This window comes from Hyperolius riggenbachi, chromosome 11 (assembly GCF_040937935.1).
Source record: "Hyperolius riggenbachi isolate aHypRig1 chromosome 11, aHypRig1.pri, whole genome shotgun sequence".
NCBI lineage: Eukaryota > Metazoa > Chordata > Amphibia > Anura > Hyperoliidae > Hyperolius > Hyperolius riggenbachi.
Genome location: NC_090656.1, coordinates 96627510 through 96641962, shown reverse-complemented (window position 1 = coordinate 96641962; position 14453 = coordinate 96627510). Strand labels below are relative to the sequence as shown.

At 41.6% G+C, this 14453-nt stretch overlaps 1 protein-coding gene across 2 annotated transcripts in view; it reads left to right on the top strand.

Annotated features, from left to right (window-relative positions):
* The window catches only part of METTL15 (methyltransferase 15, mitochondrial 12S rRNA N4-cytidine), a 392224-nt gene that overhangs the window by 150674 nt on the left and 227097 nt on the right, over positions 1-14453 (top strand). For both annotated transcript variants that reach the window (XM_068259918.1, XM_068259919.1), the window contains one exon: positions 380-516. In XM_068259918.1, coding sequence (XP_068116019.1) covers positions 380-516 — 137 coding nt within the window. The remainder of the gene's footprint in view (positions 1-379; positions 517-14453) is intronic.

The following is a 14453-nucleotide window of genomic DNA, read 5'->3' as shown; positions in this document are numbered from 1 at the left end:
GAAAGTTAGTGGCCACCTTTAGAGTAGTTATTTAAATTTTGGGTTTTGGGAGTATAATCCTCTTTAATGGAGTAAGTGGCCAGACACCTCCTGACCTATGGAATGAGTTTCCACAGTACTACTTAAACCCGCATTGCTATTTGTAAACAGGCATGGCATGGGAAAATGGGAACTTTTTAGCATCTAGCTCACTTGCATTCTGCAGGAAATATGGGGGTGTTTAGAGTTAGTTATCTGTATAGATGACAAATTATTTATGAACATACTTTTTCGGCAAATTAACACTGTTGATAGAAACTGTTTGACTTGAAATGTTTGACTCATCACAAGTACGTTTTATATTTACTTGTAATTCTACCCCCCTTTTTTTCCTGTGTAGACTATATTGGATATGACTTTTGGGGCAGGAGGTCACACCACATCAATTCTGAAGCAGGCTCCTAATATCAAAGTATTAGCACTAGACAGAGATCCTACTGCGTACACGATAGCCCAGCGTTTGTCCTACTGTGACGGGTAAGTGCAGCATTTTGATTAAGCACCGTTTCCCCTGAAAACGCCAGATCTGAGGGATTCATTTTTATCATTCTCTTCTCACACTGCCTGGTGTCAGGAGGACCAGATAGCAAGCTTATCTCTATTGTACTGTGGTAATTCCCACCGCTGTTCTAAGGAGGATCTCTTTATTGCTAAGTCTGTCTACTGACATCCCATTCACACTGACATCTTCATTGAAGCAGGAATAAGAAAAAAAGCAGGCCAGGCTGCAGGTCTGAATTAACAACGTCCGTAGACAGTAATACTTAAAGTGGCCTATTTATAAAGGTGGCGATCTGCAGGCTGGCAGAAGAGCATTCTTCTGGAGACCAGCAGATTATTGTATTTATAAATGTGGCGATCAGCATAAATGATCTGTACAATCAATACTCCGAAAATGTACAAGGGAAATAATAAACTTAATCCAACTTGATATGCCCTATCTGTACCATAACATTTGACCATTATTTTGGTCTGTAGATAAAATATATAACGGGCAGCAAAATGCACAAAACACATACAATTATATACAAGACATGTGCGTTGTTCCAGGAGTAACGTTGCTTTGGCTGGGTAGAAGTTCCCTGGGGAAAGTCTCTAGACTGTAACCTCACAAGGGCAAGGTCCTCCTCCTCCCAATCTTAATCTACTGTAGTTTATCATATGGTGATGTATCAAACCACACATCAGCAATGTATGTACAGTAAAGTCCCTGTTGTACAGAACTCAGGCAACTGGAAGTCTCAACTACTCGGTATAACAGAGACCATGTTTTACAGGGTTTGCAGGTGGTTTTGCTGGGCATTAAATGCTTGCTGAATGTCCAGCACAGCCTTCTAACCATCCTGTAGATCCTAGCAGCTTTCTGGATTCCTTCCTGTAGTGGGTCAGGTGACACACCAGGAGCCGTTCTCAGAGGATGCCGGAAAGCCGCTAGAAGCTCCAGGGTGGTTAGAAGATGGCGCTGGATACTCGGTGAGTGTTAATGTAGCACGGGTGGAGGGGTTGTGCTTTTAGGGCCGGAAAGCACATGTATCCAGCATCAGGTGATCCCTGCCGGTGCTGGATACTGAGAACTTTGCTGTATTTGTATTGTTGGATGTCCTGAATGTACAGAGTTTTAAACGTCTCATGTGTCTCTGCCCTCCAGTATTTGTTTTGTTCTATGTACAGCGCTACAGAAGATGTTGGCATGTAAATAAAAAATAATAATGTCCATCTCAATGCACTTCTCCAAATGACCAGCGTAACCACTCTCACCTGAGAGCAGATAATTCAACAGGTGAAAAATGTGGAAAATAAATTTTAGGCCTGGTTCACACTGCAAGAGATTTTTAAGCGCTTGTGGTTTGAAAATCTCTTGCACACGCTCCAGTGTGAACACACACATAACATTTCACTAGCAAGAGCTTTTAAAATCACAAGTGCTTAGAAAAAGCTCTTGCAGTATGAACCAGGCCTTAGACAGTGGGTCCTTTTTAATTCACTTTTTCTCTTAAAGGGTAACTGTTGGGCATAAAATCAAAAATCTATTCTTTATTTTTATCTGGTAAACCAGTAATAAGGATTCTATCCAGGCAATGCAAAAGTTATAAATCACTCTTACTTTCCTTCTCCATAAAAGATCATTCCCCAGTTTCCTAGGCTTTTATTTGGTACATCTGCAACACAAAGGAAGTTGCAGGGCATGCTGGGTTTTCTTTTCTAATTTCCCCTCAGACATAACTAACGTAGCCTGATTGGCTGAAACCTCTTTCCCTCCCATTTTCCCCTCCCACACCTCTGTTCCTCTCTGATTAGCAATATTTCTCATGCTTAGAAGCTGACTACGCACTTTGTGCTGCAGAGCTGGGTGGGAGTGTCTGAAGACTGGGAGGAGGGGCGGGCAAAGCACAGACAGTGTGGAAGGAAATGTCAGGATTAGCTTCAAGATAGACAGAGTCAAAATGGAAAATCCTAAAAAGGATTCTCTCTTTTTTTACTATTGAAAAATCACTAAAATGTGGACAGTGCAATACGGGGTATTTAAAAAAAGCAGATCGCCAGCCCCTGGCAGCTTATGTGTCCTTTGCCACAGCTCCTCCCCCAGCCAGTGTCACGAGTCCACTTCATTGCAGCAGCCGACCTGGCGAGGTTGGCCATTTGTGCACCTGCACGAGCGTTCAGGCAAGGAATGTTCAGCGCAGGATCAGTACTACTCCTGGGACACCAATTGGGAGCGGCAGCGAGGGACACATAAGCTGCCAGGGGCTGGAGGAAGCCCCAGGTAAGTAGATCTGCCTTATCTTTTAAATACTCCGGATGTTTCCTTTAACGTCCTGAGCTCTGGATGTTTTGTAGCCTCATAGTCCCCTGCTATAAAACTATTAGAGGAAATGCGATCAGAACATATTAGCTAGCACTAGGCTAGCTAGAATAGGTGGTGCCTCAGCCCCCCCCCCCCCGCGATTGCCCAGAATCCCTCCGATCAGTCTACTTGTACATTACCCAGCCGGGATCCAGCGATCGCCGCAGCCTCCCCGGACAGCTCTGTTCTTCTCTATGGGGAGGATCTTACATGACGTCATCGAAGTCACGACGTCATGCACAGACCCGATCCTCCCCACAGAGAAGGCCAGAGCTGTGTGGGAGGCTGCGTCAGTCGCTGGATCCTGGCTGGGTAATTTATAAGCAGGCTGATCAGGGGGATTCTGGGCAATCGGGGGAGGGGGGGGGGGTTGCGGCCACCTAGTCTAGCTAGCCTAGTGCTAGCTAATATGTATTGATTGCATTTCATGTAATAGTTTTATAGCAGCGGGCTGTGAGGCTATTAAAACCTCTAGAGCGGCATGCCTGACACAGTGTCGGGCATATGGCTTAGGAGGTTAAGGAGGAGCTGTCAGCCATACTATCACAGAAAAAAAACAACATATATAACTAGATAAATACATTCTCTACTTACTTGCTCTACTGGTTTATTTTTTTTTAAATATCGATTCCCATTCGCTTTAAAAGGAACCCGAGGTGTGAGACGTATGGAAGCTGCCATATTTATTTCCTTTTAAACAATACTAGTTGCCTGGCAGTCCTGGTGATCTTTCTGGTCAGTAGTGTCTAAATCACACACCTGAAACAAGAATACAGCTAATCTTGTCACATTTGTCATAGACACCTGATCTCCAAGCTTGTTCAGGGTCTATGGCTTAAAGTATTAGAGGCAGAGGATCAGCAGGACAGCCAGGCAATTTAAAAAGAGATAAACATGTCAGCCTCCATATCCTTCTCGCCTCGGATTCCCTTTAAGACAATTACGCACTTAAAGTTTGATGATTTTAAGCAGGAAATGGGTGTAGGATTGCAGGAGAAAGCCATTGGCACCTGTGGCAGAATATTACAACAAGCAATCATTGTTTCTCAGTGTGCCCGATCCACATCCAGCAGTCGGTGATACTTGTACACATTTAGAAAAAAAGACCTCAAAATTATCACAAAGGATCAGTCTTGGCAACCTTAGTTGCAAGTGTATAGTGGTGTATCTGCTGTACCCCTTAGTGGTGCAGGGGTTACAGAAAAGTGATACTGTATAAAGACAGACCGATTTAGGTACTTATTATTATTATTATTATTATTTTAATATATTAAGTTTTTTTTTTTTTTTTAATCTGTACATATTGAATTTGCACCTTTCAGGTAGTTTGCAGGCATGCGGTGCTTCCCTCTTTGTTCATGTTTGCATTTGTTTGTGTGAGTCGGATGACACTTGCCTGGTGGATAACAGTTTGTACTTTACAATGAGGTCTATTACTCCATGTTCTGTTCTGTCCTCTTCTCTGTTTTGTGTTCTGTAAACCAGACATGCTGGAAGTAATCATAGATTCTTCTGAAATCTCTATCCATGCACTTCATCACTGTTCCTAATGATATGGGCTTCCTGCTGGATTGTGGTTGCCTCAGCCTAGATGTCACCCATTTCCCACAGGCAGACTTAGTAAAAGGCTTTGGATGCAGTGGCATAGCTATGGAATTATGGGCCCCGATGCGAGTTATACATCCCCCCCCCCCCCCCAGCACTTTATACATAACAATTGATACGGCGCACCAAAACCTGCCAAGGACAACTACAGTGTCAGATGTGCAAGAAGGGGATGGGGAACAGTTTAATGATTATTATCATTCAAAGCATCTATAGAAGTGATTATTATGAGCACAGGAGCAATAAAGAGCTGATACTGCAGTTAAGGGAGGGCCCTGCGGGGCCCCTCTAGCCCAAGGGCCCCGATGCGGTGGCTACCTCTGCAACTCCTATTGCTACGCCACTGTTTGGATGCCAACAGCAGTTGGAAATTAAAAAGTAATTTATCACTAAATGATCACCTACAACCAAGCCCTAATCATGAACTTAGCCGTAAGCACTTCATCCCCAAGGGGTTTTTTACCTTAACGGAGCAGAGCAATTTTCACCTGTCAGCAGTCCTCCCTTTCATTCCCCAATAACTTTATTACTACTTATCACAACAAAATTATCTATACCTTGTTTTTTTAGACACCATCTAGGCTTTTTTGGGTAGTACATTTTGCTAACAATTAGTTGTTCTAAATGCATTTTAAGAGCAATAATAAAATAAAAAAAAGAACATTATTTCAACATTATTGTGTCCCTGCTTTTCTATATATCTTCCAGTTGGATGACATATTGCACTATTTGGGCTCCCGTTCTCTCTGTGTTCTGTTTTCAAGGTTTACAGCCACTCTACTTGTATTTATTAAAGCAGGAGGATTAGCCATACTATGCCAGGAAGAAAACCCACATATATAAGTAGATAAATACTTGATCTACTTGCATAACACATGTAAATTAAGAGAATTCTGTTCCTGGTGGGAACCTTGTCTGTAGCCCACAGTTTGAGGCTAAATCCTGGTGTCATTTCTGCCCTTAACTTTTTTTCTTTTCTCCTCCAATCGCTGAGTCACCTCAGCCTTCCTTGTAAACACAAGGGAGCAGAGGATCATGTTTCAAATAGGCAGCTAGGCAAGGAAATAAAGGGAAAAGGAGAAATACAGTGGGATTTGGGCAACGTTGTTAATCGTCATGATTTTCCTGTATAAATTGTTGGTTGTTATAATAAAAAATGTCTGTTAAATATATCATATAGGAGACACACACAGTGATATTTGAGAAGTAAACTGAAGTTTATTGGATTTACAGAAAGTGTGCAATAATTGTTTCAATAAAATTAGGCAGGTGCATAATTTTGGGCACTGTTGTCTCTTTATTGATTCCAAAACCATTAAAACAAATTATTGGAACTCAATAATCTTTCAATAAGCTCTCTTTAACTCACACCACAGATTTTCAATTATATTCAGGTCTGTGGACTGAGATGGCCATTCCAGAACGCTGTACTTGTTCCTCCTGCATTAATGCCTTAGTGGATTTTGAGCAGTGTTTAGGGTCATTGTCTCGTTGAAAGATCCGACACAGCTTCAGCTTTGTCACTGATTCCTGTACATTGGTCTCCAGAATCTTCTGATATTGAGTGGAATCCATGCGTCCCTCAACTTTGACAAGATTCCCAGTCCCTGCACTGGCCACATGGCCCACAGCATGATGGAACCACCACTATATTTTACTGTAGGAAGCAAGTGTTTTTCTTGGAATGCTGTGTTGTTTTTCCTCCATGCATAACACCCCTTGTTATGCTCAAATAATTCAATTTTAGTTTCATCAGTCCACAGCACCTTATTACACTTATGAAATTCAACAATGATTAAAAACAATTAAAACAGACCACATAGTCCTATAGCTTTCTGCGGCAATCAATCATGCCCTTTAAACAAGTCATATATGCATGAATGTGCAAAACAATATAATGTTTTATCAAAGTAACCAGTAAGAATATAATGGTGCCAGCTTGGTGGACATCAAATCAGAGCCCCCCAGTGGTTGAACCCGGGTTCAGTAATATGCAAAAGTGTTACATAGAAGCTCAACAACACAGTAGTAGCAATCAAAATGTAATACAATAAGTGCTAGTGCAATAAATATAAGTAAAAACATTATAGGAAAATGAACTGCAAATATCAAATCATCAAACATCAAACAGAAGCAGCCTATGTGGTAAAGTGCATAAGAAGTATAGAAGTGTGCAAAAAATGGAAATACTTAGCCCAGGAGGAAATGCAGGCCAGGCAGTGCAGCAGAGGAAGGCTGGGGTTCCCTCAAGACAGTCCCACTAGCTCCACAGCGTCACCCCGCTTTGAAAGGAGAGGACACCACCCTTGAGGGAACACCAGCCTTCATGCAGACTGGACACTTTTTGCTCAAATGTAAATAAAAGCTGAGAAATATTTTTATTTTTCCATAATAATGCCTCTTGTACATCATCTTATTATCTTTTGGGAGACACTTTTGTCATTTCTGGACAAAAACTGACTTGCTGGTGGAATAAAAGTAACTTTTAAGTCAAAATTTGCCAGGGGTGTGAATAATTATGGGCAGCACTGTATTTTTTGAAACAATTTGTTAGGAAGTAAATTGGTGTACTTATAGAACAAAACTTTATTCATACAAAATTTGCATTATAATACAAATATATATTTTTTGTTCCCATTTGACAAGTGTAAAGAAATGTGTGTTGGATCCCTGTTATGGTAGTATTTAAAGTTTCTGGATACAATGTGTAAGAGGTATCCTTCAGACGTATTTCACCTACTTTGGCCTAATCTCATTCTAAATTGTTGAGTCATACAGCCAACGTATTGAAATCCGCAAGGGCAAGTAATAAGATAAACTACAAAGGTAGAAGAGAAGTGATGTGGCTATTGATGTAAAAAGTTTCTTTGGTGATTATAAAAGTAAAACTTTCTTGACCCTCCTGAAATTTGTTTTAAAAGATTTGATTCTCCTATATGTACATTTGAGGTGTACAAGTATAATGGATTTCACAAAAAGATAAAGCAAATACCAAGGTTTTGATGAAATAGCCCAAATTTGATTTAAAACAATTTGGGCGGGGCAAGAGCATTGTGCAGATGGATGGCTTGTAGCTTTGCACTGCATCGAACAGTTGAACTCTGCAGCTCGTAGTTATATAATGAAAGCTATTAAAGGACAACCGAGGTGACATGTGACATAATGAGATACACATGTGTATGTACAGTGTCAAGCACACAAATAACTGCTGTGTTCCTTTCTTTTTTTTCTCTGCCTGAAAGAGTTAAACCTCAGGGATGAAAGTAACAGTTTCTGTCTGGGTCAGGAATGGGTCGGCCTATAGCGGAAGCCACAGTTATAAGGATTTACAGCCATAAAACACTTTCCTAATGGCTTCTTAGAGCATGAAAGAGATAAAAAAGAGTCAATAGTTCATAGATTTGAGCTCTGGCATACTTCAATGCATTTGTCATTGAGCAGAGACAATGAAACAGTAAAAACATAAAAACTGGAATTAAATATAAAATTAAACTGCGGGATATCTAAAAAAAAAAAAAAAAAAAAAAAAAGTCTGTTTTAGGAAAAGGAGGCTAGATACAATTGTTTATCTCATCAGTTAATTTTCACCTCAGATGTCCTGTTTTTATTGTCAAAACAGCCCCTTCATAATTATTAATGTCCACTATTTTAAAATGATTTTAAAGGAAGTCGTGTTTTTGGTATTCAATGTACAGTAGGAGATCAAGATAAACTGTGCATTCTGGACTCTGTCAGTATGTACAAAAGATGTCCAAAGAAATATCATCACCCGCCCATCCATACAAAAAACATCATCAGCTTATCAATAGTAAGATCTAGGAAGAAATTGGTTATTGAGGCCTAAAGTGTTGGATCCAAGATATTCTTATTTTAAACTGGTCAAACTCGAACTCATCATGGTCCTCCAAGTTTGTTGATATGTTTATTTGTCAAAAGTGATGATGTATGTCTGAATCAATTCAACAAACAGGAATTTACTCTTTTTAACAAGCAAGGCTGGATCATTGTAGAGGTGGCTATCTGGAACTTTAGTCCAAAAAGATGTGTAGTGTTTGAATGAAGAGTAGAATCACCTGTAGTATTTCTTCCATTTCACAGTAAACTTTTATTTTATTATGTGTACACCTTTTTGAAAAGTGAAATGATGTATACTAGTAGAAGCAGCAGGTTCAGTGTCAGTCAATAGGTATGAAATGAACTATGCACACGGCACAACAGACGACCGAAGTTCAACTCTGCAATCACTGTTTATTGTACTTACATACATATGTCAGTAGGGGGACGCCTCTGGATGCTCCAGAAGTTTCCCTGATGTCCACGACCCCTAAACTGCCGACTAGAACTCTATTCCTCTTAGCGTCATGCTCCCTTCCATATATAAGCACGGATGCACTGCACAGGCGCAAAGTACGGCCTGTGCCTGCACAGTAGCCCAAACCTGCTCATGCACGGAGAAAAGGCCATATATGAGCGCCTCTGTGTTACTGTACAAACACAGGCTGTACAGTGTGGGTGGGTTGGCCACAAGAAATCTTTTAGATTAATGCCCTAGATTGTTTAGAGGGTCCCAGCACAGCACAGGAGGGGCATAGGAAGATCGGGGTAATACTCTGAAGCCTCTCGTATTCATCTTGCGAGTAAAGTCAGATAACATACTTGTGTAATATCTGTGCTTTATATGCTTGTACAAGCAAAGTAAGTAAGCTGCAATAATTATCATTAATCCCTGTAATACACGGGTATGGAACCTATCTCTCGGAAGCCAGATGTGGCTCTTTTGATGGCTACATCTGGCTCACAGTTAGGGGTTGATTCACTAAGCTACACTGCTGAAGCAGCGCTGCTTAGTGTGACAGCACAAGTAAGATTTTCAAAGTAGGCATGCTACTGCTGTAGCATGCACTACTTACTGGGGCTACCCCGAAAACTACCGGCCGCTCCAATTGTCTCACCCTGCTCTCTCAGCCAAAAAGGTTCCTGACCCCTGCTGTAATATATTAGTCAAACTGAAGCATGAAATGTTTTCGTTAAAAGTCATATTTTTGTTTCACCCCTGGGAGAAGTGACAGTGGGGCAAATGGTTGTTGGTAAGGAGCTGCTAGAGAAGATCAGCCTCTGGGACCTCTTTACATAGTTACATAGTTACATAGTTATTTTGGCTGAAAAAAGACATACGTCCATCGAGTTCAACCAGTACAAAGTACAACTCCAGCCCGTCCCCCACATACCCCTGTTGATCCAGAGGAAGGCGAAAAAAAACCCACCAGGCATGGTCCAATTAGCCCCAAATGGGAAAAATTCCTTCCCGACTCCAGATGGCAATCAGATAAAATCCCTGGATCAACATCATTAGGCATAACCTAGTAATTGTAGCCATGGATGTCTTTCAACGCAAGGAAAGCATCTAAGCCCCCTTTAAATGCAGGTATAGAGTTTGCCATAACGACTTCCTGTGGCAATGCATTCCACATCTTAACCACTCTTACTGTAAAGAACCCTTTCCTAAATAAATGGCTAAAACGTTTTTCCTCCATGCGCAGCTCATGTCCTCTAGTCCTTTGAGAAGGCCTAGGGACAAAAAGCTCATCCGCCAAGCTATTATATTGCCCTCTAATGTATTTATACATGTTAATTAGATCTCCTCTAAGGCGTCTTTTCTCTAGACTAAATAAACCCAGTTTATCTAACCTTTCTTGGTAAGCGAGACCTTCCATCCCACGTATCAATTTTGTAGCTCGTCTCTGCACCTGCTCTAAAACTGCAATATCTTTTTTGTAATGTGGTGCCCAGAACTGAATTCCATATTCCAGATGTGGCCTTACTAGAGAGTTAAACAGGGGCAATATTATGCTAGCATCTCGAGTTTTTATTTCCCTTTTAATGCATCCCAAAATTTTGTTCGCTTTAGCTGCAGCGGCTTGGCATTGAGTACGATTATTTAACTTGTTGTCGATGAGTACTCCTAAGTCCTTCTCCAAGTTTGATGTTCCCAACTGTATCCCATTTATTTTGTATGGTGCTAGACCATTGGTACGACCAAAATGCATGACTTTACATTTGTCAACATTGAATTTCATCTGCCATGTATGTGCCCATATAGCCATCCTATCCAGATCCTGTTGCAATATGACACTATCTTCCTGAGAGTTGATGATTCTGCACAATTTTGTATCATCTGCAAAAATAGCAACATTGCTCACTACTGCATCTACTAGGTCATTAATAAATAAATTGAAGAGCACTGGACCCAGTACAGACCCCTGTGGGACCCCACTGCTAACAGTCTCCCATTTTGAGTACGATCCATTGACCACAACTCTTTGTTTTCGGTCCATTAGCCAGTTCCCTATCCATGCACACAAACTCTTCCCCAGTCCTTGCATCCTCAACTTTTGCACCAGACTTCTGTGGGGAACAGTGTCGAAGGCCTTTGCAAAGTCCAAGTATATCACATCTACAGCATTCCCAATATCCATATTAGCATTTACTACCTCATAAAAGCTGAGCATGTTAGTCAAACAGGACCTGTCTTTAGTAAACCCATGTTGATGCTGAGAAATAAGATTATTTTCTACTATGAAGTCATGTATAGTATCTCTTAGTAACCCCTCAAATAGTTTGCATACAACTGATGTTAAGCTTACAGGTCTATAATTTCCTGGATCAGATTTTTTGCCCTTCTTAAATAATGGGAAAACGTGGGCTGTACGCCAATCCACTGGGACTCTGCTAGTTGCAAGAGAGTCACAAAAGATAAGATAAAGGGGCTTAGCTATAACTGAACTTAATTCTCTTAGGACCCGAGGATGCATGCCATCCGGGCCAGGTGCCTTGTCTATTTTTAATTTATTTAGTCTTGCCTTTACTTCTTCCTGCGTTAAGTATTTAATATTACAGTTAGAAGATTGAGACTCTTCTGCCTCTGTAATTTGCAACAGTGCTGTTTCCTTTGTGAAGACTGAAGCAAAGAAAGCATTTAATAACTCTGCCTTACCTTGGTCGTCCACCATCGAGTTCCCACCCTCATCCTTTAGGATTCCTATACAGTCAACCTTTCTTTTTTTAGAGTTGATGTACTTGTAAAACTTTTTTGGGTTAGATTTGATATCCCTAGCGATTTGATTTTCAGCTTCGATCTTTGCCAGCCTAATTTCTTTTTTACAATTTTTATTGCACTCCTTATAATTGCTTAGTGCAGCCTCAGTCCCCTCCTGTTTTAGGACCTTATAGGCATTCTTTTTCCTCTTCATTTTATCCCTAACCTTTCTATTCATCCATAGAGGCCTTTTTTTATTCCTAGACATTTTGTTTCCATATGGGATATACATACTACAATATTGATTGAGAATACGTTTAAAAGCTTGCCATTTCCCTTCAGTGTCGTCCCCTTGTAGTACATTATCCCAGTTCACCAAACTTAGTGCCTGCCTAATTTGATTGAACTTTGCTTTTCTAAAATTCATAGTTTTAGTGGTCCCGCTGCCCCGTGGCCTATCAGTCACCAGATCAAACGTTATCATGTTGTGATCACTATTTCCCAAATGTTCTTGAACCTGCACATTTGATACATTATCTGGTCTATTAGAAATGATCAGATCCAGTAACGCATTCCCCCTAGTTGGTTCCGTTACCATTTGAGTCAAGTAATTGTCCTGTAGTGCTGCCAGAAATCTGCTGCTTTTACCAGAATGGGTAACCTCAATACCCCAGTCAATGTCTGGAAAGTTGAAGTCGCCCATAATTATGACCTCGTTTTTACTTGCAGCTTTTTCAATCTGCTGTAGTAATCGCAGTTCTGCAGCTTCATTAATAAGAGGTGGTCTGTAGCATACCCCAATAAGCAATTGGCAACTTTTATTTCCACCATGAATATTTACCCAAACGGACTCCACATCTTCGCAATCTTCCTCCATCTCATCGTTGAGGACAGCTGTAAAAGAATTCTTAACAAAGAGACAAACCCCTCCACCTTTTTTCCCTGTTCTATCCCTCCTAAACACATTGTATCCTTTTAAATTAGCTATCCAGTCATGGCTTTCATCCATCCATGTCTCGGTTATTCCCACAATGTCATAGCCTTTGTCATTCAGAATGAACTCTAGTTCGTCTATTTTATTTGCAAGGCTCCGAGCATTGGTTACCATGCACTTTATATTTTTACCAACACATTTACCAATTTTGTTTACACAAAATAGGCTACTTGAAGTTTTACCAACCTCCTTAATCTTTACACTGTCTCCACCCCCCTCTCCACCCCCCATAATGTTAGGCTCCCACTGTCTTTTTACCTTATCTTGTCTACATATTGAGACTTTATCCTCCCGCCTCCCCCCAGATCCTAGTTTAAAATCTCCTCCAACCGTTTAGCCATCTTCTCCCCCAATGCAGCTGCACCCTCCCCATTAAGGTGCAGCCCATCCCTGCTGTAGAACCTGTAGCCGACTGCAAAGTCTGCCCAGTTCTCCAGGAACCCAAACCCTTCCTTCCTACACCAAATTCTCAGCCACTTATTTAACTCCCTAAGCTCCCTCTGTCTCTCAGATGTAGCGCGTGGCACTGGCAGTATTTCAGAGAACACCACCTTGGAGGTCCTTGCTTTAAGTTTATCTCCAAGTACCTGAAAATCATTTTTGAGGACCTTCCATCTCCCACTAACTTTGTCATTGGTGCCAATGTGTACCATGACAGCTGGGTCTTCCCCAGCCCCACCCAATAATCTGTCAATTCTTTCCGCTACATGCCGAACCCGAGCACCCGGGAGGCAACAGACTGTACGGCATTCACGGTTTCTTCGACAGATTACCCTATCTGTGCGCCGAATAATTGAATCCCCTACCACCAGTACCTGTCTAGCCTTAGCTGCACTCCTATTCCCTTTCTCGTTACAGCAGTCTGCCCCTTGGTTGCTAAGGAGCACATCCTGCTGCAGCATTGCTACTCCAGAATCATCCTCCCCAATATTACGCAAACAAGCATACTTATTAGTGAGGGACAACTCGGGACTAGCCTCCCTGTCACTTTTTCCCCTACCCCTTCTAACTGTGACCCAACTAGCGGCTACCTCTGCTTCTTGCTCCGGCTTTACTCCACCCACCTCATCTTCACCGATTCCATCCAGTGTCTGGATCGTGAGATCCAAGCTCATCTCCATGTTGTGTATGCGTCTCAGTGTTGCGAGATGCTTAGTTTTAAACCAATAAGAAGGAGGCACTCAAAAGGACTTTTAAACTTGCATTTATCATACACTTGCTGAAGGGGTTCACCCCAAAACATGTTGTGTAACTGATGATTCCATAAACACAAGTTTAAAAAGCCTTTTGAGTGCCTCCTTCTTATTGGTTTATCGGTACTAGTGTGGAGTGGTGACCCACAGAAGGATTGAGCACCGGCTGCTTAGCCTTGACCAGGCCTGAGAACATGTTACCCACGGCAAAGCTCTTCTGTGCCCTCTTTAGTTGTAGCCTGAAGCCCCCCTAGCAACAGAGGGCTTGATTAGTCACAAGATGAGAAGCTCCTTTATCGCTGTTGAAATCTAAGGGCAAGCAACATGCCGCTAGCATCCTCCCGCTAGCAAAGCCTTGCTCCATGTGCCAAAGACTTTAGAATTACACATGACAGGCTCAGTAACAGTGACAGGTGTCTGCCACAAGTCTCCAGGCTTGTGATATGTCACAGCTATAGTTCCTGACTGGTTATAGTTAGAAATAGCGTTACAGCTACAGATATATATCAGCAAAAGAGACTTTACAGCTGTGACGGATCTTTTTTGTGGCATAGTCATAGAGCTTTGTAAAAACATCAGAGAATGTCTCCCAGTCTGAATGTCTGACTTTTGCAATTCAGTCATAGTTGTGTTTCCCCAAGGCAGCTTGGTGCTGCGGATGCTCCTTCACCCTTTCACCTTTCCCTGCTCATAACAGGCTGCATTTGCTGCTAGGCAAACATAACAGGCACAATCCAACGG